The following is a 26,545-nucleotide window of genomic DNA, read 5'->3' as shown; positions in this document are numbered from 1 at the left end:
GGTACCGGTACTGGCTTTACTTTGTTGTGTTTATCGACCACACCTCAAAGGCCAGTCTGTGAAAATTTATTCACAATAGAAGATAGAAAACATATCAAAAGTTTAAACTGATATTTAAGAAGTACACTGACATGAAGTCATATCTCATCTCACACTAGTATCTAATAAAAAATCCCCAACAAGAAATCTGTAATGACATCAAACGTATTGATAATTTGAAGTGAGTTTCATTGTCTTTTTATTCCTAACAGTGGGAGGTTTACTGCTGAACTTTTCCTTGTTCGTTTAGTGATACTCTTCCTCAAGTAAAGGATTTTCGACAAACTCCCTGAAGCTAGCTACAAGAAGATAACAGATTAAAGATAAAGAGAATCCCCGATGCTCTGGTCAAAGGTGGGCACGGTGTGGGAAATCAGCAGCTTTGCTGGTTAAAATTCTCTTGACCTATGCTTACATAAGTTCATCACTATTAAACAGCCTCAAAGGGACCAAAAAAGGAAAACAGAACCTTTGATTACGACAAGCTTCTTTGCTCTAATTACAGATGAGGACACCACTTTGAAAGCGCAGCTCCTTGACCTCATCTTTGATCATTACTCAGGGGAAACGGTGATGTTCTTAGCATTTCTCTTGATGCTCTTTCCAGGTCAGTATTTTTATCCAAACCTAAATCCCTCTCGCTTCAACCCTGTCCTGCATGTTCAGTGTAATTTTTTACATATTTTAAATTAGTCTGATATATATGTATATTTATATACCTAAACATATATAAATAACACATACTCTAGATCACAAGGAAATGAACAAATGTGATTGAATTAAATGTTTGGGGGAAATGTGGTGCAAATACAGCAAAAAAAAAAACAAAAAACAACCACATAAATGCTGCATGGGAGAAAACATCAATTTCCAGAGAACACAAAGATGTGATACAGTGCCTGGATTTAAGTGGTCAGAGTATTTAGAATAGAATAGAATAGAATAGAATAGAATAGAATAGAATAGCCTTTATTGTCATTGTACAGAGTACAACGAAATTGGAGTGCCGCTCCCTTGGTGCAAGTTTCAATAATAAATATAAATGTAAAATATAAAAAGTACAAAAAAAAAATCACAATTATTCAAACAATAGTAAGTAAGATATATACAGGATAGCAGCATTAATATAATGACAGTATGAATAGCAGCATAATATAATGGCAGTGACGGTATGGAATAGCTAAGCAGGTCCAATTGTTTTTGTGCTTATTTACTACGGTGATACCTCCGGGAAAGAAGCTATCCCTGAACTATTACCGTCGGCCTGACGGTAATAGTTCAAACAGTTGGTTGCTGGGGTGAGAGTGGTCCTTGATGATATTGCCAGCTCTGCTGAGGTACCGAGAGTTTGCAGTGACCTCCAGGCTGGGCAGAGAGCAGCCAGTGATCTTCTGGGCTGTGTTGATGACCCTCTGCAGTACTTTCCTGTCCGCAGCTGAGCACCCTGCATACCATGTTGTTATGCCGTACGTTAGGATGCTCTCTATGGTGGCTCTGTAAAATGTCGCCAGCAGCCTCTCCTCCAGGTTGTTCCTCCTGAGCACTCTCAGAAAGTGGAGATGTTGCTGGGCCTTTTTAACCACCGCCGTGGTATTTGCAGCCCAGGAGAGGTCATCAGAGATGTGCACGCCCAGAAACCTCATGGAGTGTACCCTCTCCACACAGTTCCCGTGAATGTAAAGTGGGGCAGGGTCTGCTCTGCCCTTCCTGAAGTCCAAGATAAGTTCTTTAGTTTTCGTGGTGTTCAGTTGGAGGTTGTTAACTGAACACCACTCAGTCAGTCTGTTGACCTCATCTCTGTAGTCCGACTCATCCCCCCTTGAGATGAGTCCAACCACTGTGGTGTCATCCGTGAACTTTATGATGGTGTTTGAGAGATGGGTAGGGGAGCAGTCGGATGTGTAGAGCGTAAACAGGAGGGGACTCAAAACACATCCTTGTGGAGACCCGGTGCTGAGTGTGATGATTTGTGAGTCTTTGAGTTACTGAAGTTGTTTTGGAAAATGCTTATTTAGCATCAACCTTTTGATGCTCACTAAATTTACACAGCAGTGCAAAGTAAAGTAAATCATATAACCACAAAGAGTGCCTCATTCCCTCGTATCCAAGAAGTGACATGAACAGAAAATGTATTTTGTACATTTTTTTTGGTTTGTTTTTATACAACTCCTTTAAAAAAAAACTGTAGTGCTTCAGAAATAATGATGAAGTTTCCTAACAGCCTAGGATATCATATCTATAAGCCCCAACGCCCCCAGATAAGGGGCCAAAAGGCAGGAGATTGGTTAGGCGTTGGGGCTTAAGAGGTTAAGCTACTCTAACATGTAAATTCTAGCCTTAATTCTCAGACCGGCAAATTAGCATTAACTACTGTTCAGAACAGATCTGCCTCCATGGTATAGTTTTAACAAGGTGCTGAAAACATTTCTGATTTTGGTCCATATGGATTTAATAGCATCACATAGTTGCTGGAGATTTGTTGCTGCACATCCATAATGTGAATCTACTGTTCCCCCACATGACCTTTGAGGCATTTTGAGTACAGTAATCATGGTCAAGAAACCAGTTTGAGATAATCTGAGTGACATGGTGCGTTATCTTGCTGGAAGCAGCCATCAGAAGATGGTGCACAGAGATGGGCATGGTCAACAACAACACTGCGGTAGACATGCTCAGTTGATGCTAAGAGACCCAAAGTATATAAGAAATGATTCCCCACACCATTACATCACCAACAGTAGCCTGGACCATTGATATAAGGCATGCTTTCATGGTGTTTACACCAAATCTGACCCTACCATCCAGTGCTGCAGAAGAATTAAGACTCATCAGACCAAGCAATGTTTTCCAATCTTCTAGTGTCGAAATTTGGTGATACTGTGTGAATAGCATCAGTTTCATGTTCATAGCTGACAGGAGTAGCACCCGGTGTGGTCTTCTGTTGCTCTACCTGATCTGGCTAAAGGTTCATTCAGTGATGTTCTTCTTCATATATCGGATATTCTTCAATGATCTCGAGCATCAACAAGGCCTTTTAACTCAGAAAACTGTTGCTCACCAAATATTTTCTCTTTTTCAGACCATTCTCTGTTATAGATAGTTGTGTGGGAAAATCACAATAGATCAGCGGTTTCTGAAGTAATACAACTGCCATGAGTGACACCAACAACCATGCCACAGTCAAAGTAGGTCTTTTCCCCACTCTGATGCTCAAATGGGACTTCAGCAGATCTTGAGCATGTTAACAAGCTGAAATGCACAGATTTGATGCTATATGATGCTGATTAGATATTTTATTAACAAGTAGTTGAACAGGGGCCCCTAACAAAGTTCTAAACTGAACTTGCTAAACTAGGTTCAGGGAGGAAGTTGATGCGGACGAGTGACTTAACTGTTTGCTGTTTAAAAACAAACATCAGTCTGTCACTCTCTCACATTTTTAGAAGTCTAATCATAACAACAAAGACTCTCTGTTTCAATCGGAAACCATACAAATTGAGTGGATTTTACGTGATGCACCTGAATGCATGAGCATTCAATGTCAGGTTATTTGTCTATCTGCAATCTGAGAAAGCATATCAGTATTGGCAAACTTTTCATATAAATGATTTAATTTTCTTTATTTACTATTTAATTTGGATTTGCTTGATTTTGGAACTAAATGAATGCTTTTTGCACACTGAGCCACAATCTTTACGAACAGAGAGAATCGTTTCTCCTCCAAAGCCGCCTCATTTAAATCTCTCAACACATTTACTTGCCTCTCATAGAATCGTAGCATAGCCTAAATATTCTCTTGGGGGAAGCTCTTGTGGCTCATTCACCTCTTTACCTCTCTCTTCATCCTGAAAATGTCAGAGTGCCCTGGTACAGTGTGCTCTGTTTTAAAGAGGACATAGCAGTGATCCTATTGGTCCACCTCCATTTTTTTCACCATGCAAGTTTTAGTTCTTAACACAATTTAACTGAAAATCTGACGGCAGTTTATGTATTTGTGGAATTGCATAACAAAACAGAGCCTTTAATCCCTGTTTGCAAACCCATCAGCTTGGTAAGCAGACCCCTCTTTAAATTGTAATAAGCAGATGCAGATTTGCTCAATTTAGACATACTACAGCCCCACAAGTCAGACTTAGACAAAGTTTATAGGTGTAGAACTTCTTATTTTTTTATTTGCCTTAAACCTTTTCAATTTCCTGAGAATCCAATCTGGTTTGTGACACATGTGGATAAACGTTTAAGGAGGATTTATGTGACCCCAGTGCTTCTGGTGGATGAAGAAGGGCCTGAATACATACATAACTTCAAAAAACTGCTCAGATGTAGCAGTCCAAGGTCAATCCTCATTTGGGATGCGCTCAGCACATTCTTTCTTCAAATAAACCATGAATCAAAAGCCTCCTGTCCTCTTAGGTCTCACAGATACACTGGATTTACTTATGGCCAAAAGCCCAAAAAATCTAAGTAGAGTTCAAAGGGAAGTAGGTTCAGGCTGGAGAACTCTGCTCTCCAGGGTCTGATCCTTCTGAAATAAAATTAAAATCCCCTCTGGTGTTTACCTGCGGAGATTTAATTCAGCCAGCCCTGTGAAATGATTTATGCGTCAGCAGGGAAGACCTGAAACTCTGTGTTAACATGAAAAATGCTAGAAGACGGGCTAAACAAGAGATGTTAGCAGAGTTGCATTCATGATGTGCAGGTAAGAGTGGAGAAAAGGAAAGCGCATGCAGAGGATTGGACATGCACCACTGCCTCAGTGAGAGTAAGGACAAAAATCATCATGTTATTTTCTCTGTCATACAGTGCCTACTTAAAAGATGTCATTGTTATAGAAGGATAGATTACAGTGTGTAGTTGTGTATTATAAGTGATAAGTACTGCTTACCTCCCAAATATACAGTTCATCACCAAAACTACAGTAGAAAGATCTCAAACTGTCAGCATTCCCATTGAAAACTCTGAAATCAATTTTTTACACTGGAAAAAAATATCATGTTTCTCCAGAGCTGATTTGTACTTGCTAAAACAATGTTAAATGCAGGTTTCCTTCTGAAAACACAGAGACTGTCAAAACAGAAACAGGTGGCATCCCAGTGAAAATACAGCCATGGATGTTTAGTTTAGTTTAGTTTAGAAAGAAGGTGAGAATATTGTGTTGATTTTGTTTGTGTGTGTGTGTTTTTTGGTTGTTTTTTTATTTGCTTATTTTCTTTTTATTTATTTACAAATCCAAATAAACAAGCACACAGAAGCTTAACGTACAGATAAACCAGATCTGCCAATGCCACGGCTAGTAGGAAGAATTCACCTAGTTTTTTTTATTTTTTAAGAATCCTGGCATAGAAACATAATGATAATACATACAGAGAAAAAAGAAACAGTCATATGACCCCCTATGAGCAAGCACTCCACAGTGGGAAGAAAAAACTCCCTTTTAACAGGAAGAAACCTCCGGCAGAACCAGGCTCAGTGAGGGGAGAGGCCATCTGCTGGGACCGGTTGGGGTGAGAGAAGGAAGACAGGATAAGACATGCAATCAGCAAGCTAGACATGCATCTACCTTGCTGCTCTACTAGTTACATATCTCAATTGCTAAAGTAATGTTCAAGTAATCTATAAGTAATTATCTTTTGTCAACAGTGGTTACAGCTGGAATTTGTGTAACTGGGTGATAACAGGTCAGAAACTGAGGGTAATAATGTGAAAACAAACACAGAATAACGTTGTTGACATGAAGTGGAATGAATTCCTGCATTATTAAACAGGAATTTCCATATATGTTCAAAACATCAGCCAATATTACCTTATTATTATGACATAACTACTACAAATTAGTATATAAATCATATTGAGAATAATTTCTATATATATCTAATTGCTCAAATACAAATACATACATTTCAATGTAAGATTATTCAGCTATTATTATTAATTAAAAGTTAATAACTTACTATTTCCGTATAACCTCCTTCTTCCTATCTCATTGCCCTGCTATTGCTATGTTATTACTGAGCTGTAATAGAAAGTTCTACTAAATATTCACAGTTTGATTTCACATTCCCCAGGGATCAATGAATAGCTGATGAACATGCTGACCTATGAGGACCTTTTTTCTTTTCTTTTTTTTTTCTCAAATGTACCCTTTAAGTCTTTACAAGGCTCTTTATGAAAATTAAATCATCTTGGATCATTTAATAAGTCAGCCTAAGTTACAGTTTTCAACCAGCTCAACTAGTTTAATTAGCCAAGTAGATGTCACTGATCAAATTCTGACCCTAAAATTAAAACACATAGAAATTATGTTGACAGCACTCAGTTATGCAATGCAACACTCGTAATATTGCAAAGCAGAACCAAGAAAAAGACACATCTCAGCTAAACCTTTCTCAAAATTATTAATATCTTTGTTTCATAAGTCTGCCATTATTATTGCTGTAAATTGCAATGTGTGACAAAAAGGAATAGAACAGTTGACAAAGGTTTGTGGAACAACCTGCCAGCTGAAGAGTACCCAAAGGTATGAAGGAATCAGTGCTTAGTACTAAAGCTGATAAAGGTTAAGCACTGAGGCTCTTTGCAGAGTCACAGAGGGAAATATTGCTCCCCCGTCAGGAGAGGCAGTATTTCAAGACTTCTCCTTCTAGTTGTCTGAGCAGTCCATGGAGACTCTGTATTTCCTTCCTTACTGACTTACTCCACTCTGAATGCAGGGCAGCTCCTCAGCTCTGACACTTCTGTCTTCAGTCTTTCTCAAAATACCGCCAAGACTTTATCTGCACGTATACCTCCATATTTAATGTGTAATCTTTGCATTGTATTACATGATGAACACAACCTCATTAACATGCAGAGCCTGTTGGTACGCAGAGCCCACTCACTGTGATGGATATTTTTAGAGAGCAGTGGACCCACAGTGGATTTACGTGAAGAGTGGCCTTGAAAAGGCGATTCAGTCACTGTCAGCGCTATGATAATGTTAGAGAAAAAAAAACTTGTCCCCACTTTGAAAAATCTGCTACAAGCTGAACTGTAGACTGTGTTAAACTTGTTGATGACTTTAGTACCGTCACAAGTAATCAATCACATCGTTTTTGCTGTGAACTACTGAATGTTTTAATCAGCCAAATTCAAAGTACTGCAAAGGCTTCTACAAGGTAAAGACTCTTCACTGCTATATCACCACCAGAGCCAAACATGGCACACACTGAACCAACAGTAAGACTGGGTTTTTTCCACTGGTAAACAACAAGCTGCCAAGTAGAGGGAGGGAAACAGAATCTGTGCAAATGTGCAAATGTGTCTGGGATTTTCTAAAGGAACAATAAAACACGGCTAATAATTAACAGCAGCAGATTGCTTGTTTGAGGCTAAATAACTTATTTAATTGAACTTGCAAGACTAATGAGTTTTGTTGCAACAAACCAATCTAAGCATTTTATGAAGTTACTTTCTAATGTGTTACCTGTACATTAGGAACAACAGGGCCAGTAAAATATGGCAAAAATATAGCACTGCAAAGGCTTTTACATTATGCCGCATTAAGAGCAGAAGATTGCTTGTTTGAAACTAAATAATTTATTTGTTAACTTGTAAGACTAATGGCTTTTGTTGCAACAAAGTAATCCAAGTATTTTATAAAGTTACTTTTTAATGTAGTTTCATGAAATGCTGCAACACTGGAAATGGATCCACAGAAAGCAGCCTGCTCATAAGCTGAAATGCTGCATTTATATGTAAGCGATGATCATTTCCTGTGGTGAACCCAATATTCACTCACTAGTTTCCTTCATTTCTGTTTTTTAACATCTTTAACTCTTTTGTTTTGGATCAGTGTTTCACTTTTAGAAACCCAATTTCCAATCCTGCTCTAAACCAAGTGTTAAACTAATGACCTTAAGCATACACTTAAACACCCAAATCCCAATGGCAAGTACTGGTTATTCATTCTGCTATTTAAGATTGCTTTTCTCTTTTTATGCAGAAACCAGCAATTCATAAGATTGCATGACACAAGTGATCATTCCCTGTCATTTGAAAGTCAGATTTCATGTAGGTTACTGGTGGTGCAGTGGTTAGCACAAGTGCCTCACAGCAAAAATGCGACATGTTTTAGCCAACCAGCATCGGCCAGCTGGGGCCTTTCTCTTTTCAGTTTGTTCTTTCCAAGTGCTCTAGTCCAGTGACACAAATGTGAGGTTAAGTTTAAATGCTGCAAAAATGAGTGATTGCACTGTGTATTAGCTTCATGATGAACCGGTGGCATATCCTCTTGGCCCCTTTAGAGCTGGTAAAGGCTCCAACCTCTCCCACTACACTGAATCAGATAAGCAGTTCAGAAAATGAATGGATGGTTTGATGTAGGTTAATGATAACTGCATCCCAGTAATTTAAAACTCCCATCCCATAGAGGTAGTGAGGAAAGATTTATTTTATGTATAGTAATTGGAAAGGATTGTCATCTGATGGCATAAGGAGTGATGGGACTGTTAAAGATGGAAGTTGAATTAGCAGTTTGTGTTTAGTTTGTTGTTTTAGTGTACATGTGATATTATTTTCAGTGTTTCTCTGACTGAGAGTTGTGTATGTTTAGCTAGTAATGGACCACCATGACTGAAGCTGCCGTTGCAATTAAAGACCTGTGATGAGTGGGCCAATAATTCAAGCGCCCGTATCTGTGCCTGCTGGGTGTGTGTATACACAAGTGTCTGCTAACACACACACCGTATCAGTTTTATGTGTCTATTATTAATGCAATGCGACAGAACAAAACAAGCCAATCTGAAGCAATAACAAACAAAATGAAAGCAAATGACAATGTGTAAAAACTAAAAAAAACAAGCATTAGACAGGACAGAAGACATTGATATCAGCAGTGAAGTGTTTACAAAACAGTTGGCATAAATATGCTATGTCGTTATCTGTGAAGAAAAGAAGGGAAAACAGAATTGTAGTCAGTTTGGTGAGTTTATAAGTAGGATGTTTGAGTACTGAAGGCAGCATGAAGGGATTTACTGGCTTTGCTGTGTGGTCTGCGGGCACTTTGGCACAGCATAAAAAGCATCAGTGTGCTTATATACAAGAAGATTTATCTTCAGCGTTATTCATCCGATCGTCAAAAAAAAAAAACGAAACCCTGTCTTTTAAAATTTGTTTCTTCGAATCAGGTTGTGGTTTAATTTTTTAAAAGACTCAAAAGATCATTGTTGGAAGGACTGCTGAGTAGAATTTCCCTTACATACCCTCAGATATACCTGCCATTTCTGCTACACTGAAGCGAGTATGATGTGATGTGATATGGATCCAGCAGTACAAACGCTGGTTTGCGCCACAGGCTCCAAACCTTGACTATTCCCTCCGGCCTTGCTGTTACATTTAAATGACATGGTGTGTCGCAGTCTCATGTAGATGAATCTGCGTCCATGTGACAGACATCACATGTTACTGTCAGGGGTAATGCTTAATGATGGTGCTCTACGCTAGTAATGCTCATCTTCCGTCTTCATCAGACTTAGCTCATTGAATGCATCAGTGAGCGTGTTTGGTCAGTAACAGCCAGTGACGGGTGATTAGTTACCACACTGGTGACACAGGCCGCCGCTTCACCGTCATGTCACACACGTGTGGTACGTTCCCAGCATATCTAATGCTGTTCTTAATTACACACTTGACTGGGGATTAGCTTGTCATAGAAGGGGTTATGGTCTACCGGGGGGAAAATTACCATCTATAAAATATATTTACAGAGTGAAATTTCCATAAATGACCCCCAGGTCATCACTGATAGCTTGTAAAATCAGGTGTCTCACTTCTAATACTCAACACTTTTAACCTGTTTCATATTACAACACTGGTATACTTAATTGTTATCTAAGAGAGAATAATTAATATAATATTACCAGTGTCCATGTAATCAACTATTTTATAGACATATATCTATGACACCTTTCCTGGGAAGTAATTATGGACTTTATGTAAAACATGGCCATAGTCAGTGTCCCTGTGACATGAGAGATGTGATGGCAGAGATGAAGGGCCCTTAAATTTCTTCTTGTATCCTTTTTTACTTTACACCAGTTGATTAGTGCAGTATCTTTATAGTGCAAGCTATGAATAAATCTGGGAATAAATACTGTGAATCTTCAACTTGAAGGTGACAACTAAGCAAAGCAACTGACTAAAGCGGATGAGGAAAGACTCTTTATGGGGTTACACCCCATTTCAGTTGAACACCTCGCAGCACAGCCTTCATTGCATAACAGAATCAGTCTCGAGAAGAGCTGCAAGGCCTGCCTACGTAGTCATATCTCCTCCCATTCCAGGAAATAAACTGTAAGTACTAAATCAACTTACAGCAACTCAAAAATGCTTAAAATCAACAGATCCTCCAAGTATTAGCAATATGTTACTGTAAAAAGAGTCCAAAGGGACCTGGAATATTTTGGTTGTTCTTCTTTTCAAACCACAGGCCAAGTGACAAGAGCATAAATTAAACAAATCAACAAAGTACTTCTTCAGACTCTTACATCTTTAATCACAGTTTCATTAAAACATCATGTAACAGGTTAAAATTCATCAACTAATCAAGCATATCATTTTAATTTCACAGCTAAAAGCATGACCGAACAGACCAACAATACTGTAGCATGTACAGTAGTAGCACTTGCTGATTAGCACCTTTGGTACTTCAAAAGTACCAACAGCTCTATCAGCAGTTCCAGTTCAGTTACTCAAATTAGGGGATGTTAGGCCTAAGACAGCATGATTAGCTATTACAGACAGTGTCTGCTGACCATCTGTTTTCCGCATATCCAGGGCTGCATCCTAAGCAGAGGATCCCAAACCTCCCTCGTCCCAGCCACTTCCTCCAGCTTGTCCAGGGGAACACCAAGGCATTCCCAAGCCAGCCAAAAGATACAGTGGTGTGAAAAACTAATTGCCCCTTTTGTTAAATCATAAATTAACTCTCATTAAAAGTGGTTTTTTTTTTTTGGAAAACTGAGTTCAGCTACACTGAACACACTCAGGCCTGATTACTGGTAGACCTCTTGAATCAAGGAATCACTTAAATAGAATCTGTCTGACAAAGTGAAGCAGGCTAAAAGAACTCAAAAAGCAACACATCATGCCAGGAGCTAAAGAAACACCTGAGAAATAAAGATGTCACTGACATCTAAAAGTCTGGAAAGGGTTACAAAGCCATTTCTGAGGTTTTGGGACTGCAGTGAACCACACTGAGAGCCACATACACACATGGAGAAAACTTGGAACAATGATGAGCCTTCCCAGGAGTGACCGGGCGACCAGAATTACTCTAAGAACAAAAGAACCCAGAACAACAAGAGATTTCAAGTAGAAAACCTCTGCTGACCAAAAGGAACACAAAGGCTCATCTCACATTTACCAAAAACCATCTTGATGATACCTCTTCCTCTACAGAAGAGATGTCCGTAGAGTCCCACAGGCTGACCTATTTTGAACGTACTTGTAAACATGTAGTTCGTGTTGTACTTTTTAACAGGGCAGTCTTTTCGTAACTGATTGTAAAATCATGACATCGATTTTAGAGTGAGCCTCTTGTGGCCATTTGAGGAACTGCATTGTCACTTACATATTCATTTCTATAAACAGACATCTGCATATGAATGTACGCAAGTATTAAAGAATATGCTTGCAGGACTGGAAGCTTTTCTTTTTTCTGTATATTGATTCCTGCTGAACAGTCACATTCAAGGAGCCTTTGATTTGATCCATGTAACATGTAGCATTTGAAAAGCATTTTGCTGAAATGCAGTCTCAGTTCACTATTAAATTAGTCTGTGGAAGAAAATGAGAATTGCAGCACATTTTCATCCATTGCTGTTATGTACTGTAAGTATTAGAAGTAGAGTACATCGAGATGAATATACGTTGGCACAGTCAGGCGCACAACAAACCCCAAGAAACAGCACTGGGCTGTGAAATGATTTTTTTTTTTTTTACATATGGCTGCACAAGGTAGGCTATTGTGAAACTGGGATTCATGTTGGCCAAAAAGTAATCGGGGGACCTATAAACCAAAAATACATTTTTTTCATTAGTTTCTTATTCATGAAACAAACAACCTGCATTAGGCTAGATACATTTTTATGACACTTATAATGGGAATGCTTCACTTTACATTAAAAAAGAAAAATTCTTTGCCTAATATTAATATTTGTTTGATGATCTGAAACATGCAAAAGAGAAAAATTAGTGATGAGTGATATTAAGCTTATTTTAAAGGTCTGTATTTTATACTTCTATCTAAAACTTTAAAAATGCATCTCAGAAGTTGGGACTCACCTGTTTGAGCTTCTGTCAGAATTATTTATTTCTCCGAAAAGTTTCCTTTTCTCTATTTGCATTTCCACACGTTTGTTATTACCCTGTTTTCTGGGAGAACCTTCCAGCTCTGCCTCAAAACTAATCCATTTCAAGTAATTTTGTCATACAATATAATCTATATGTGGGCATTTCATACTGCATCTGCCAAATAAATGAGTTATGCAGATTTAATGGATGCATGTGTTGATGAATAATGAAACAAGGCCCCTAGAGCATGTGTATCTACTTTGTTATTTGGCTGTACGTCAAAAATTCAATCTGCTGTGTATTCCACTGTATGTTTCGCATAAGACAGATTTTCTTCATGTTTTGGAGGTTTTTCTAAGAACGTGTTACCGCTCTGATCTCCTGCACGTCAGTCTGGTGTTGCCCCACTGATGTAATATGAGAGATAAAAATGCAACAGTTCTACATGGCTTTTTCACATCTCCACTGTTTCACAGCGAAACCACGGAGCAATTTTCCACCGGTGGACAAGCTGTAAGGTCATCCCATCAATTCTTGTCAGCTTAGGTAACATCATTTCAAGCCATGCAGTGGCTGCTTTGCAGAGGGTGCTAATATAATCACAGGATGAAATGTCACAACCAACCTCAAATTGCAGCTCTATTTCCTCGTTCTGAGAAAAGAAGAAAAAAATTGAATTTTATCTACAGTTTAATGAAACATGATCACCCCCCTGTTCAAAAGCCTCATCTTCTGCAAACAGTGTGACCCTGCTTACCCACAAAAAAAGCACACATATAGCTGCACACACTCACATGCTCACAAATCTACATGAGCGCGCACACACAGACAACCTTTTTCGCTGTCTTTGTGTCTTTTGTCATGAGGTTGTTATTCAATTTGTCCTTCCCCCATCTCCCTGATTGTGCTTCTTGTGGGTCATGTTACCTCAGGGGGTTGTTAATGGCAGTATAAGTGAAAACACAAAATATAGGAAGCAGCAGAGATTCCAGGAAATGGGAAAGATACAGTCTGAACGGATGGAGGGCCTACGGCACCATATGTTCTAGGTCTACTGACTAACACTTTTTCAGGCAGCTCACAAACAGGATTTATACAAAAGAGTTTACAAGCTAAAAAAGAAAAAGAAAAAGAAAAAAGATATTCTACACATTGTGTAGTGGATGACTTTACTGACTAATATATAACATGGTGCCCTTCCCCTTTGGCTGAACCTTAAAATAAATCAAGAAAAACATCTTCCATCAATGTCATAATACACGATGGCAGAATTCATCACGCTGCTGGCATCATAGTATGATACAATGCTGTGTTGCATGCTCATTACACCCTTGGTTTGTCCCTTAAGCATTTGTATTTAATTTAGTCTCCCATGCATGCAACGTCTATCTAATTAGTGAGTAAAGTTTTAATGTAGTAAACCTCCTCCTCATTACTGTCTCGTTGCCTGTGGGTGGTTACAATTTTAGTAGAGGGAAAAAAAACATCTCACATCCTGCACCCACAGGCAGCAGCTCACACCCTGGTGTTGACTGGACCTCTTCTGGTCAAACATGACACGTGTGAGAACAACAACACTATTTTGGCACTAAGAGATCCATACAACTCAGTTTCCAAACACTAACAGAGTAAGTAAGACAGGGTGATAGCAGCATTTCAGTGGCATTCAATTTGTGCAGATATGTTTAAAAAAAATCCCACAATACACACACACAAACAGTTTGAATAGACATCCATCCTCTGCTGCTTATCCGAGTAGCAAGAGCAGCAGTCTATGCAGAGACGCCCAGACCCATTTCTCTCTCTGGGCACTTACTAAGCTCATCCAGGGGAAAAGTAACACTTTTCCAAACCAGCCAAGAGATATAATTTCTCTGACCCAAGATGCATCCTAATCAGATGCAGGAGTCACCTGCCAGTGTGGAAGAGTAGCAGCTCTACTCTGAGCTTCTCCCACATGAATTTAAAGCTAAAATTTGAGGCTATACTAGTACTTATTTTCCCATCATTTGCTTTAACAGCAGCACTAAGGCACTACAGGGACTTTACAAGACTTCAAAACACTGTGAAACCCCAGTGTTCTTAGTCTTCAATGGAACAATTGTAATGTTAATCTTGGTGACAGCAAAGGATTAAAGTCAGCACACGTTGGTCATCTGAAGAATTAGTGGAAGTCTAAAAAGTCTTGAGGTGTGTTTGTGTTTAATATCCTCCAATAATATAAACTTTCCCCCACAGTGTTACTTCTGTGTGGATAAAGTGGAGTAGATTCAGTGCTGGAGTCCAACTCCAGAGAAACAAAACACCCCGAGGCTTCAATATTTCCACCATGTTTTACTGTAGATTTGATTTATTGCAGCATCCTGCTTACCTTCTTGTGACATCTAACTTGGATTCATAAGAACAAAGAACCCTTTTTTCCAGTTCTGAGTTGCTGCTTTGTCCTACCCAAAGTATATACCGACTGCTCGTGTTCTTTATTTAGCAAACTATCTACCTGTGATGAAGATGTTTTTCTACCCCTCGGTAAGCAAAGCTCGATGTATTGATCTGATGGTGTGCTCACATTTGGTCTGCTTGAATCTCCTTTGGGTACCAGTGAAACAGCATTGGCACGCACCTTGCTGTGTCAACCTTCAGCCTGAGAATAATTTGATGCTGAAAATCCTTGCTTAGAATTCGACCTTTGTCACTTTATTGCAATGTTCTGCTGGAAGCTTTAGGATTGATCATAAATATGACACATGACTGAATGGAACATTTTGCTTTTTGCAAGCCTGTGAAGGCAAAGCACTACATTTTCTAGCTACCACTCAGGTCAATAAAGACACGTCAAATGCAAATGCTTGCATTTTATTGGTTTACTCAGGTTGTCTATATTCGTTACTCAAAGATCAGACCAGTGTTGAAATCAACAGTGAAATCCTGTTGAATTCCAAAGCAAGTCAAGACTATTTTATTTCTCTGTCTATATGCATCTGAGAGAACCAGTTTCAGAATATTCATGTTCTTCCCTTTACCGAATGTTAAAACAATAAAGACCATGACAAAGAAATCACTCTACTTTACGAAGCAACAAATTCTCATATTTCAGACGCTGGAACAATAAAGTGATATCTTATCTTATCTGATGTATTGAGACAAATTTTATTTAAACAGACTTTTAAAATTCAGTGGAGTAAAAAGTAAAAGTTTCCCAGTGAAATATGGAAGAGAGTAGATTTGTAAAAAGTGACAGATTTCTGTGGAACTACAGTACAAACTATTTCTAAAACCTACAGTGTTTATATATTTCCATTTAAGTGCTGTACTCTACAACTGGTTGTCAGATGAGGATTATTAATTCATTTTGACCTCTGTGAATAAAACATTGACACCTTTTATTATGCTCCAATCCTATTGCATATCTTCATGAATATACAGATCCATAGTGGCAGCCACACACTTTTGTGATTAAACATAGTAAAAAACACATTATGTAACAACATGGGGACAAAGTATCTAAAATGTGTTAATAATACTACTGAAGGCCTAAATGAAGACGTGCCTTTGAGCTAAGTGTCATTCTTTCAGATGTGGAGAGAGAGTCAAACAGATGGACCCTCGGGTATTTTGTTTTAACCCAGTACATATTTGAAGTTATGCAGCTTTGTTGAGCTAATTGTTGCATATAAACATAAACATTGTTTTTGTAATTTTTTCAAGTAATGTTTGCAGGAATTTTTATGGTGGGAAGAAGATATAATCAGATTTATTCTGCAGTTGTCAAGCTATGTAAAATCATACCCATAACTTATCAATACAAACATTAATGTCAACCAAGTCTGGTTCTAAACTGTGCAGAATTGCACTCCCCAGTCACTTTATTAGGTTAACTTGCTTAGCTGTTCATTCACACAAATATAATCAGCCAGTCACGTGCCTGCAGTTCAGTGCATTTGGTATCATTTGCAGCTTGAGACACTCTGCTGAAAGGTGATTTACGCTACTTGGACTATGACATGGTTGTTTGTGTAACTATCTCAGAAACAGATTATAGAAGATTGTAAAAAATGTTACCAGGTCTGATGAGTTTCAATTTCCGTTGCAACATCAGTTGGTAGAGTGAGGATTAATTAATGGTTAAGGCTGCTTCTGGTGGAGTGATGTGGGGGTAGGGTTCTTGGCACACTTTGGCCTCTTTAGCACCAACTGAACATCATTTAACCACCACCTACCTGAGTATTATTGCTCAATTTATCTATTCCTTTATGGCTACAGTGTACCGACGTTCTGTTGGCTGCTTCCAGAAAGATAACGCACCGTGTCACAATGTCAAATGCCATCTCAAACTAGTTTCTTGAATGTGACATTGATTTTGCTGCCCTCAAATACCCTCCACAGACATCAGAGCTCAGTCCAATAGAGCAGCTTTGAGATGCGGTGGAACAGGAAATTCATAACACTGGTGTGAAAAAGAAAGGTCTGCAACATCTGTGTGATACTATCGTGTCAATATTGGCTAAACTCTCAGGATAATGTGTCCTTTGAATCTATGGCATGGACAATTCAGGCACTTCTGAAAGCAAATGTGGGCCAAAACCTGACCCCTCTGTGTACGTTTGAAGCACTGTACTGTTTATAAAATTGTTTTGAAGATAAACGTTAATTAATATGGACCTAACCAAAAAAATGACACTTTGTTACACTATAACTTACAAATTTATGAATATCCAGAGCCACAGTGGCAGACAGACACTACTGTGACTAAGCCTACTGAAATACATATTTTGGCCATATGGGAGCAAATTAATTAAATTTTTTTACATTTTTATTATCATTATTATCATTGATAAGCTGTAAAGTTATACACAGACAAATAAATGTAAATAAATGGAGCCTCAGGTATCTGCTTTTAATCCAGTGAAAGTCCCTATATGGAACATATATATATATATAAATCTTATAAAGTTTGTATCTGTCTTGTGTGAAACTTGTATGAAAAGCATACAAGAGTGAAAAAAGAGATCCCTGGAAAAATTATATAAATGTAACTTTTATGTATTGGATACTTCCTAAAACAATATATAAAAGTAATGAGAAAGTGGCCACTTTCATGAGTAAATCATATAAGCCTTATATGATTCACTATATGAAGTAGGCCACATCTTATGCAAGTCTTTTATAAGTTTTTTCTATTTCTTTTCCATATGAAAAGGAGAGGTTTTTATTGTTTACAGGCATTCTTATGGTTGGAACAAGATAACATCTGATTTATCCTGTGATTCTGTGCAGTCTGCATGTCTTAGAGCTGACACTATTGAAATACTCATTCAATAAATCAGCAAATAATGACACTCCTCACACATCCTTTTATTTTTGTTTTTCTCTCTCTTTCGTGAGTTCCTGCACACAGATATCAGTAAAGTTGTGGTTGCAGAAGCCTTCTTGTCCTTAGCATCTAGCCATCTTGCTAGTTCAGCAGAAGGGAAGCATAGCCTTGGTTACTTTTATGTGGCAGGTAGTTTCAAATGCAACTTTTCAGACAGCTCAACAAAAGTTCTGAAATATGCAAACTGTTTCTGTGTGCTGAGTGATAACTTCACTTAGGAAAGTTATCTAAAGGCCGTGTAAAACTGTTGAACAGTAGGCTGTGTGGGCTAATATTTTGGTGTAGTGGTTTACTGTAATGGACTACCTTGGGCTGTAATGGCAATCATAGACAGGTTAGAAATATGCACATTAAAATCAAAAACGTCTTTCGATAACATCCCTCCAATTTTCTGTGTGCCTTTATTCGCACTTCTGACTTTATTTTCTGGAACAATAGTGTATACGGAGTTCAGCCGTTTAGCGATACCCAGCAAGCCTGCACATTAATTTGTGTGATGAAGTGTACAGGCCCCCGTGTCTGAGTCTACACCATCAACCCTGCCAGTGGTTGATGGTGTAGACACTACCTGTGACAGGAGTGTCGGCCCCACACACCCGAAGCTTTCACTGTGACAGACAGCTCAACAGCCATTAGGACAAAACAGCAACATGAACCGAACCAGCCAGTGAAACTTTGAGAGAGATGAGATACTTGAGGCTCAGTTAGGAAAGAAGATGGAAACGAGCAGGGCTTGACATCTGCGAGGCAAGAGTCAAACGAAGCAAAACAAAGAGAGAAAGTAAGACAAGAACAACAGGATTTTCTCTCTCTTAGCTTCTGCAAAGAATTTAGATCGTCTCGCAATACCCGACCGCTTTTTTATGCTGACATAGCCAACATGTTTGTTACCACGCTCTGGTAACTAGCAAACTGCTCTGTGGAGTAAAAGTGTAGCCTTTAAAAAACTACTCACTATTATTAGCAATTAACACATTCACTTTGCAGGATTTTTCACGCATGCTTTAAGCGTGTGAAAGAGTTGGAGATGTGTGTGTCAATGAGAAGGAGTCAGGTATAAAAGTTTAAAGTACCAGTTAGATTTTAGCTCTGTAATACTGTATCATCCAGCCAAGGCTTTACTATTTTCAGGATAGGGTTCAAAGTTAACATCCTCTTTCCTCTACCTTGTGGTTTTGAACCCCAGTTGTGCAGGATGTTGGATTTCTGCCACAGTGCTGAAAACAACATGTGCAAAAACATATGAAGGAGGGTGATTGCAAAGAAAGAGTTAATCTGTTCACTGTGCTGTCTTTGTAAATACAGACAATAATCTTTTTTTTAATATAAAAATTCAGATTGTGCAGGCGCAACATGTTAGCAAATCTGGAAGTTCACTTCTCAGAGTTATTGTTTTAAGACCAGCATTCACAAAGTGTGACTGGTCCGCAGACCCAAAGAATTGCACAACTGGAAATTTCTTTCATCCACTTCATGTCATCCTGTGTCATCTTAAGGTGCTTGGAACAAGACCACACAGCAGGCTAAACCTTTGTAAATTTGACCAGTACACCTTAGAAAATGTCACTTCACCAGGAGTTCAAGACTTCACCAAGACTATAAATATCATTACAATGACACATTACATTTACAAACAGTGCTTGATGCACATATTCTCTTGTGTAGCCCTCCATCCTTGGCTTGGTACTGTGGTATTTTAGCCTTTGGGAAATCTTTGCTAATATATTGCACATTTGACATTTTATTTGCCAAAAGTGTCTTTAAATCCATCTTTTTTTACAGTCCAGATTCGCATCTGTCCCCCCAGCAGCTTATTTTGGAAGCTATTTACATTCGATTATCATTATTCATGACGTTTGACTCTGATCCAATCGGAACAATCTAATGAATAATGCAAATTTCCTTATGCTACATCTTTATCTGGGAGTAATGAGCGCAGCTAGAGATGTAAGAACGTATAATAGGACGGCCCCCTCAGAGGCGCAGAGTCGGATTGTCAGTCGGAAAAACCTCGATGTAGCTTCCAAGCATATTTAATTTGAATCGCCGATGTGACGTAACAGCTCAAGCCGCCTTAAAATCACTCACACTCCAGGCTTGAATTTCAAAAAAGAGGTAGGAGCACACTTTTGACCAGAAGTGATTGACTCACACCGCTGACTTATCCTCACCCTTTAAGTTGACCTGACTCCTCAGCTGCTAGCTGCTTCACTGTTGTCTCTAGCAAGTGGCTAACGGTGTCTGCCTGCAGCTTGGTGATGAGGAGGTGGTGTGCAGAATCACATTAGCTTATCTACCTTGTGACAGTTGTGAAATATGCCTGCTTTTACCCACCTCTGTCTGAAATCTGGGACTGTTGGTTAAAAAAGCGAAGATGAATTTTGTTGGTAAATTCTCCCTGTGCGAAAAACAGAAAGCCTGACAGGCAGCAGCAGTCGTGAGGCTTAGCGAACTGTCAGTTAGTGCTCAGTTGCTGTATATTTGTGCCAGCTTGTGCTAGAACGTTAAGCTTCAGTGGGGCAAAAGGGATGTACAAAAAAAAAAGAAAGATTTTCTCATCCTGTGTTGTGTCTCGCCTCATCCTGTGAGCCTCTCACCACTGCGCCCACTTGGGGCCTGATTCTTTAATCAATAAACCAATGTTACTGCTCAATACCTCAGTGAATGCTTGCACAGTCTGCTAACCTGAGAAACTCACAGCAGGTTTCTGCATTACTCATCCTCTAAAACCTTTTTGTCATTAATGACACTGATGCATTTTGTAAGGGAGAGCACCATGAAACACTTCCACAAAGGTAAATGAAAGCTGTTGGAGTTCTCTGTGCTACAGAGTCCCAGAAGAAGGATTCTGATCATTTATTAATGGAGATAGATTCACATTCATAATAGTGCCACAGCTGTTCATCTGGGGAGCTTAAAACATCACTTGAAATGAGCACCTTCAGGGTCATCCCAGTTGCCATCGAGCTTTAAAAAAAAAAGCTGGGGAGGGAAACTCAGAAGAAGCCTTCCGAGAAAGAGATGAAGGCATTCTCATTTACAATGCTTTTCACAGACTCCTTGATTGGTATTCAAGCCAGTGTTTGACTTCTGTCTTTAGTGCATTAATTTTAATGAAAAATGTGTTCCACATCGCCAGTCATTATTTCCTCCACATACTGAAAAGCCTACTGACCCGCTGCCAGTGTTGTGCCATGTCTGTGTGATTTTAACCACAGGCAAACCAAAGACCATTACATTATGTCTCCTTAGACTTCAAAGTGCAAAGGAGGGGTTACAAGCGGATAGTGCGAGCTATGAAAAAAATGTTTTATTATTCTAATGATTACAGCAGTAAAGACACGAGCCTTTGAGGACTGGCGTTTGGTCTTTTCCTGACAGCTGAGACAGACATTTTCCCCAGTGTTATCTCTCACAACAGGAACAGACGCTGTCTCCAGCCTTCTTTTGTGGTCTACAGTGAAATGTTGTATCAATAATACACCAAGACAGTATACAGGGGGTATGAATTATTGAAAGGCACGCTGGTTCGGCTGGGGTTCTAATCTCCACAGAGCAGTTAATTTGATGTTCTTGTTTTTCTGTTTTGGAATCAACCTGCAATGCACCATCCCTGCAAATATCACAGGCAGAGAGAAGCAGGCCACTGGGAACTAAATGAATGATCTACTGATGCTAATGTCCTCTGCCAGCCGAGGTCTTGCTTAATAAACCTCAAGATGAGACAGCCGTGTGAGAAATAACATGATAAAAAGTAAGCCTCGTCAATTCAAGCCCACACACCTGAAAGTGCGGCTGATAATGACAGTGGAATTAGTAATGAGGATGAGTGAAGGTGCATTCGTCCATTTAGGGGCTACAAAGGCTTAAGGGTTATGCTTTGTAACCTGAATCAGGGCTCTGGAGTGAATATCAATATCTTAGGCAGGCAGCTGATTAGTGGGAAATGTTCAATCAGCAGAGTGTGAGACTCTGATCTGACTTTTAATTTATCTCGTTTAAAAAGTCATGTGCTGGTTTTCACAGCAGGTGCATCCAGACCAATACCCAGCATTGTTTGGGATATTATCAGCCAGCTTAAGAGTCAACAAACTGGTCAATAAATAAAATGGCATTATCTCCCAGTCACATCAGGACAGGGGAACTAGAGTCTCAGACTTTCTAATTAGTCGTTCTTATTTTGTCATAATCTGTTTGAATCTGTTGAAGGGACGCTCAGCTGACAGCGGGGGACTTAGAGGGAAATTTGCTCTAGTGAAATGGCTTTGCTGCTATGAGCATGATAGCTGCAGATATTTTCAAACAGCTGCAAGCCAAATGTGCCCTTTTTTTGGACTGCACAGAGGGGAGAAAAAAGATTCATTTTTTCAGTTCTCATATTTCCTTAAATGGTGAGATGAAGATGTGTGAAATGTTAAATGAAAAGTAAAATGAAAAATATCCACCGTTTTTACAAATTTTCAGGTTATGCTCAGTTTTTTCCAGTTAAAAATGTGATTAGTCGTATAATCTGTGTATGAAATTAAAAGCAGATAGAAATCGGAGAAATTAGAAAAATGTATCCTAAGTTTGAATTTGATACTTTCCCAAAAGTCTGTACAGGGGCTGACAACCAATACATTTCTTTATGTTAAAAAGACACCTGGTACAACATCTCACTTTCAGTTAGCTTATTAGATGAACAGGTTACATGAATGTTTATAAAAATCATCCCAGAGAGGCTGAATTTGTCTAAAGTAAAGATGGGGAAGGGTTCAGCAACTTAGGTTTCTCGTGGTTCTCATTTGTGGTACGTAATGTTATCTAAAGTTTCAGAGAACCCAGAGAAACCCAGGGAAAAGGCTGTAAACCAAGAGTGAATCTTTGGGCCCTCAGACAGAACTGGGTTAAACATAAACATGTTTCTGCACTGGAAATTACTGTGTGAGCACAGGGACACTTCTAAAAACTGCTGAGTGTAAACACAGTGTGTTTGTTTCAACAAATATAAGTTAAAACTCTACCATGCAATTACATAAAAAACATAAAGATCCAAAACCAGCTGCTGTCCCTTGTCCATAGATCAGTTAAGATGGGCTAAGTTGAGGTGAAAAACGTATGTGGTGTGTGGTCCTTTTTGGAAATGGTATATTATTCACAATAACTATTACCATCACCATCACTGATTGTGACCTACACCCGTTTTCACACCTTGGCTCGTGTGATTAGGTAGAGGATCATTAGGGGGTCCATTGTCCCTCTTAGGGGGACACTCCCACAGGGCTTAAATCTCCACCATTTGACCCCAGAACTGAAGAAGCTTCTTGGATGAGAGGTGAAACATCTTCAAGAAAACAAGTCAGGAAGCTTTTCTTTCCAAGCGCTTTAAAGTACCATGACCTGGATGATTGAGAACCTTCACAGACACAATAACTATTAAAAGCATGAAGAAAGAAGAGATCTAATACCGAAGAAAAAGACTGGGAAGCGAAATTTTGCTTTTAAAAATAAACCAGCTGATCTCCACAGTTATGAAGAACAGAGGTTTCTAAAAAGAGGTGATGCAGCAAAATTGCAAACATGCCCCTGCACTTTAAAAAATGCACGTTTTTTCAAACAATAGCATTTCTCAGTACTATTTGTGAAGGCTCAAACACTGCCGCCCCAATATGACAAGTCGTAGCACTTTTAAAATCAGCCTTATGTGTTTTTGTGTGTATTTAATTTACTGATCAATTAAGAAATGGAATAATTGAGTTAAAATAAGAAGAGCAATTCACAGAAAAAACAAAACAAACAAACAAAAAACATTCCTATTTTCTTACAAATTGGAACAAATATGTCAAAAACAAAATAAAAATCAGGCTATCAACTGATTTGTTAGCAAAACTAAATTGTGATCTCTGTTTGATTTCATTACAGTACCTTACTTGTGGTACTTGGGCTATTTAGAAGTAGAATGGGTAGCAGAGCCTTCAGCTGCCTGACCCCTCTTCTGTAAAGCCAGCTCCCAGTTTGGATTCACACTGGATCAGGTGACCCTGAACCCTCCATTAGCTTTGTTCCAATAGCTCTAGACTGCTGGAGTATTTCATCTTCACTCATCTTTTTTCACTCACTATGTGTTTATACTCTGTGTGTTTAATTAGTTTTTATTCATTTCTAGCTCTCTTTCACAATGTAGGATTCTTCCCATCAAAGAAGAGTTTTTCCTTCCTACTGTCGCCAACTGCATGCTTATGGGGGACCCTTGGAGTTTTCTCCATGTCATTGTAGGATCTTTGCCTTACAATATAAAGTGCCTTGCAGTGTGTGCTTTGTATGGATTTTGAATGAACAAATGTGTGACCACAGATTGCGTTTTGGCAATTACATGGTAGTAATATGTGTAATTTTTTATTTACTGTGATTTGTGATGAATAAGTTGTCACTTCAGTCTAAACCTATAAAATCTGTCAAAAATCTTTTATTTAAATGTCAATTTTATTACGATCCTGCATTGTAAGTCCTCTTGATGAATAAAAACTCAAATCTCTCTTTCTGCTGTAATCAGTGTTACACAAAAATACGTGAAACAAGACCTTTTCTTCAACCCCAACCTACACATCCTCCAACACTATCAGAAGCAGCTTGTCTTTAGCTTCCTTGTGGCAGAAGGAATTTGCATCAATGGCCACATAACATGCAATGGCATGTAATGTCCCCACAGCTCGGTAGTAGATGCCAGTGGCACTGTGATGTACGTTCAATTTCTCTGCTGAGGATGATGTGAGGTGACAGTGGATTTGGTCAGGATTGGTGTGACATGCACTCTTTGAGCAGGGGCCCATCTTCCATAAAAGCAGCAACAAATAACATTTCCTCTTTCTCTGCACCTGCTGACGAATCTAAAGACTCTTTTTTTTTTTCTGTCAAACACAGAAAGCTCAATGCAGTGCATGTGAACTTGCAAGCAAACTCTCTGGTTAGAAAAGGGAACATGAAATCAGATAGATTATAAAAAGAATCCAAATTGGGGTTATGGATAAACAATATGCAACAGTTAATGGAAATTGGCGGCGAAATAGTGTCCTGATAGACTTCCTATTTTAAACAATCTGTTCTTCTGTAGCTTGAATTTGCTTCATTTTTCATGCAAATTATTCTGTAAAAGTGTATAAATCGTGTCACTCTTCATGTTGTACACAGACATTTAACATTTAAATCCCATTTACTAAAAATCTTCACACAGTGAGACCTCAGGGAAGTCTGCCTTTCTAAATCTATAAAGCAACAAATCCTTCAAACACCCTGGTGCATTTGACAGTGTTATCTGCAGTGTAAGTAAATTAAATCAAGCTTCCCCCGCTTTTAGAAAACTCATGCAATATTTGCTAGATTGAACTGCAAATTCTCATGACTAGAATTTGTAGCAGGGAAAAAATACACACAAATGCTGGAGCCTGTTGTCAAGCTGCTGCATTTAAAATATATTTGAAGAGAGGGATTATTCCTTTAAAGAGGGAGAAGCCCACTACAAGTGCAAGAGCAACAGATGCACAAGGCTGCAACAGATGTGTAAATCAGCCCTCATGAATAAGTCAAAAATCTCCTTTTTTATTATGTCGAAACTTTGCCGTACAGATTAAACGCGCGACTATCCTGCTTCTCCACAAGCTGCAGTTACATGTGTTCAGATTTATATTTAGAGGCATAAACCATACATGCCTGAAAATGTTTTTATTTTATTTTGATAGTAAGCTGTTGTGCTCAGGACATCACCGGGCATCACTCAGTCTTAAGGCTTATCCATTACAGTAAAGAAACTCTGCCCTCCGGAGCAAACTGATGAGTCAATGGGAATTTGTTTTGTTGTTATAAACCTTTTGCTCCCCGTTGCCCTGAGGTCACAAAAACTCATTAAGGATATATAAATGGCCACGAGTGTTCAGTGAAAGCCCTGTCCGAGTAACTATCTCTGAGCATACATGTGGGAAATAAATAGAAAAGGACAAGCACATGTTTAAGCAGATTGCTGCTTTCTTCGACTTTTGCATGACAGAAAAGCATTCACAAACAAAATCCATTACTATTAGCTCTGCTCTTGGAAACAAATGAGCATGGAGCCATACAAAGCACAGAGAAAGTGCTGCCTTACAACCAGTGCACATCAGGAGCTAATGATATTACTCACCCGGTTCTTTGTGGTCAGAGCTGTGGCCAGACAATAGGAAAAGGAAATCCTGACAGGTGTCCTGATCCAACGATGTGCTGTTGTGCAGGCAGAGGTCAACAATTAGGGTCACAGCTCTCTGACAGACCATGTCATACTCCTCTCTGTCAGAACTCATGCTCCCAGCTGCATCCTCAGCCGCGTGTGCTCATCCAAGGGGACCAATACTCCCACGCACACACGCAGCAGGCTGGCATGCAGAAGATAAATGCAACTTGTCTCCGTCCTAGGCTGATTCTTCTCCTTCTTCTGCCGTCTCTCGAATGTGTGTGCATGTTTTCTTGTGTGCGTGCATGCGTGTGCTTCACTTTCTTTGTGTGTTCATGTGTGTAAGCTTGTCCCAACATTGTGTGTGCGTGTGTGTAAGATGGACCAATATTTTTTAGTGCATAAACATGTGGTGTTTGTGCTGCTCCTCATGTGTCCATGTGTGTGTGTAACTGTGTTTTGTAGACTTAATTAATCACATTTATCCCCATGTGTTATAAGCGCAGAATGATTGCATCACATTGACAGCGGGAAAGCAAGTCAAACAACAAACACTGATTTCAGTCAAACCTGCGTACTGTATACTATAAAATGTCAGAGCTTGATGACACCTTCAAGCCCCCTCA

The 26,545-nt window shown here is 39.0% G+C and overlaps 1 protein-coding gene across 1 annotated transcript in view; it reads right to left on the bottom strand.

Annotated features, from left to right (window-relative positions):
- syt6a (synaptotagmin VIa) overlaps positions 1-26,176 on the bottom strand; it is an 81,114-nt gene extending 54,938 nt beyond the window's left edge. Inside the window, exon 1 of the mRNA XM_005918847.3 lies at positions 25,893-26,176. Coding sequence (XP_005918909.1) covers positions 25,893-26,049 — 157 coding nt within the window. The 5' untranslated portion in view covers positions 26,050-26,176. The remainder of the gene's footprint in view (positions 1-25,892) is intronic.
- Positions 26,177-26,545: the final 369 nt, after the last annotated feature.

The sequence above is a fragment of the Haplochromis burtoni genome, unplaced genomic scaffold, assembly GCF_018398535.1.
Source record: "Haplochromis burtoni strain Fernald_Lab_line unplaced genomic scaffold, NCSU_Asbu1 Contig_31, whole genome shotgun sequence".
Taxonomy (NCBI): Eukaryota; Metazoa; Chordata; class Actinopteri; order Cichliformes; family Cichlidae; genus Haplochromis; species Haplochromis burtoni.
This window is presented reverse-complemented; position numbering and strand designations above follow the sequence as displayed.